Source organism: Etheostoma spectabile, chromosome 9 (genome assembly GCF_008692095.1).
Source record: "Etheostoma spectabile isolate EspeVRDwgs_2016 chromosome 9, UIUC_Espe_1.0, whole genome shotgun sequence".
NCBI classification, from domain to species: Eukaryota; Metazoa; Chordata; class Actinopteri; order Perciformes; family Percidae; genus Etheostoma; species Etheostoma spectabile.
The window spans coordinates 23,672,853-23,674,776 of NC_045741.1; the positions used below are offsets into that span (position 1 = coordinate 23,672,853).

General features: G+C 43.8%; 1 protein-coding gene across 1 annotated transcript in view; it reads left to right on the top strand.

Moving 5' to 3' along the window:
• reps2 (RALBP1 associated Eps domain containing 2) overlaps positions 1 to 1,924 on the top strand; it is a 26,060-nt gene that overhangs the window by 4,165 nt on the left and 19,971 nt on the right. Inside the window, 2 exon segments of the mRNA XM_032526745.1 lie at positions 567 to 690; positions 1,198 to 1,373. Coding sequence (XP_032382636.1) covers positions 567 to 690; positions 1,198 to 1,373 — 300 coding nt within the window.

Genomic DNA, 1,924 nt, shown 5'->3' on the forward strand with positions numbered 1-1,924 from the left:
CCCCCCCCCCCCCAGTACACGACAACAGTACATTGGACTATGTGTTCAGGCCTTTTCATAATAATGATAAATGTCAGTTTTGCCTCACTGAGTGTAGGTAATTATAATTTGGAGGGAATAATTAATAATTAATTTAAATGAATGGAAACACAAGTCCACTTTAAGTTCACATTAGGACAAATCTCTTGTGCGTGCGTGTGTGCATGCGTGTGTGCACACAGTTAAAAGACGCACCCACACAGTCATAAACTCAGTTATAACCATTCTTACTTTCTAAGAACTTGCAGTCCCTAAGCAGTCATTGGAAAAACAGATCCCACTGTGCTGCTGATCCCTTACATACTGTTTCTTAGCTTTGTTCTGTTAGTGGTGCCTATAACTTTGCACCACACATTCTTGAAAATTGTGTAAATTAATCCCATGCTTAAAATGACTCTGGTCCTGGCTGGATTAGGTTTCTAAAAACTGTGACACACTGAAGGCAGTATGAAAGATGAGTTTTGATGTAATATAATGTTAAAGCCTGTCCATAGTTTTTAAGATTTCAAACTTTCTGTGTTTTTCAGGTGACGGAGTTGTGCGGAGCGAAGCGTCTGGGCTACTTTGGTACGCCTCAGTTCTTTGTGGCGCTGAAGCTGCTGGCGGCCGCCCAGTCTGGTCTGCCCCTCCACCTGGAGAGTGTAACGGCCAGTAAGTCTGCAGCTCGGAGAGGAGGCGTCTTGTGAGAGCAAAAGGGGATCATGAGATTATCTTAACATGGCAGGATTTGGTCTAATCTGGATGAAAGGGGAGTCGCGTGGAAAGGGCTAAATGGGTTTGCCCTTATTACAAGAGTGCACAAGCAGTCACACTCCGACCAGAGAGAATGTTTTCCACATAGCTTGGTGGATTATTAGAGAACAGTATGTTGAGAGTTTCATATTCGCCATGGTTCAGTAGTAGCTCACCTCATAAGATACTTAAATACACTCATCCTGATTAATTCCCTCAGTCTAATTCTAGATGTATCAAAGGTCATCATACAGGAAGCTCCCAATCAGAAAAGACTGAAAACATTTTTTATACATTATATACTTTTGCTTTGGACTTATTTCCAAGGAAAAGAAAAAAATGAAGGGCTGTGTAATACAGAAAGAGAAATCCTTTTCTAACATGGAGTCAAAGAGAATCGGAAACAAGCGTCCTGTCTCCTTTTAGATCTACCTCTGCCCAGATTTGTTGGGCTGAAGAATGAACCAGAGATGCGATACCCAGCCGTCCCTCCAAGCATCGACGGTCAGGGGGCTCAGTGTGTGAGCGCGCCCGGCTCCGTGTGCCGGACTCCAGCAGACAGGAGCACCTTCAGACACCTGGAGGCCAAAGTGGAGAAGAAGGTAAGAGGAAGGAAATTTCTGTTGTGTGGACTTCTACATAAAATGAGTAAATAAAGTTATTCTGAATAATGGATTAAAAAATCTAATTCTCAGTGTGGAGAAAAACATGGATTACTGCTAACATGTTTAAGAGCAACATCGAGGGGGTGCTGGATGTTTAGAGATCAGGAATGGTGCAATGAGCAAAGACAATCCCAGCCAGCTCTAATCACCAGAGCAGGAAGGCCTCGGAGTTGAGAGGAGAAGGACAAGGCTCCTTCAAGGCTCCAGACCGGCCCCTTACTGTATCTGCAGAGGAGAACACAAACGTAATAAAACCTTAATGAGGATTGTACAGAGCAGGTTAAACAGACCATGCCCTCTTACACTGTTTTAGCTAAGAACAACAAGCTAGAGCAGGCACATGATCACCAAAATTAAAAGACTGAAAGTGTGATTTATGTTTCTGAGGAGGCTCCATGCAGAGCTTTCACTGTAGCCTACGTAAGGGGGGGAGAGTGTGTGGTAGAGTACGTGAGAGAGTGACGGTGATTAGCTTCAGAGTGAGGACT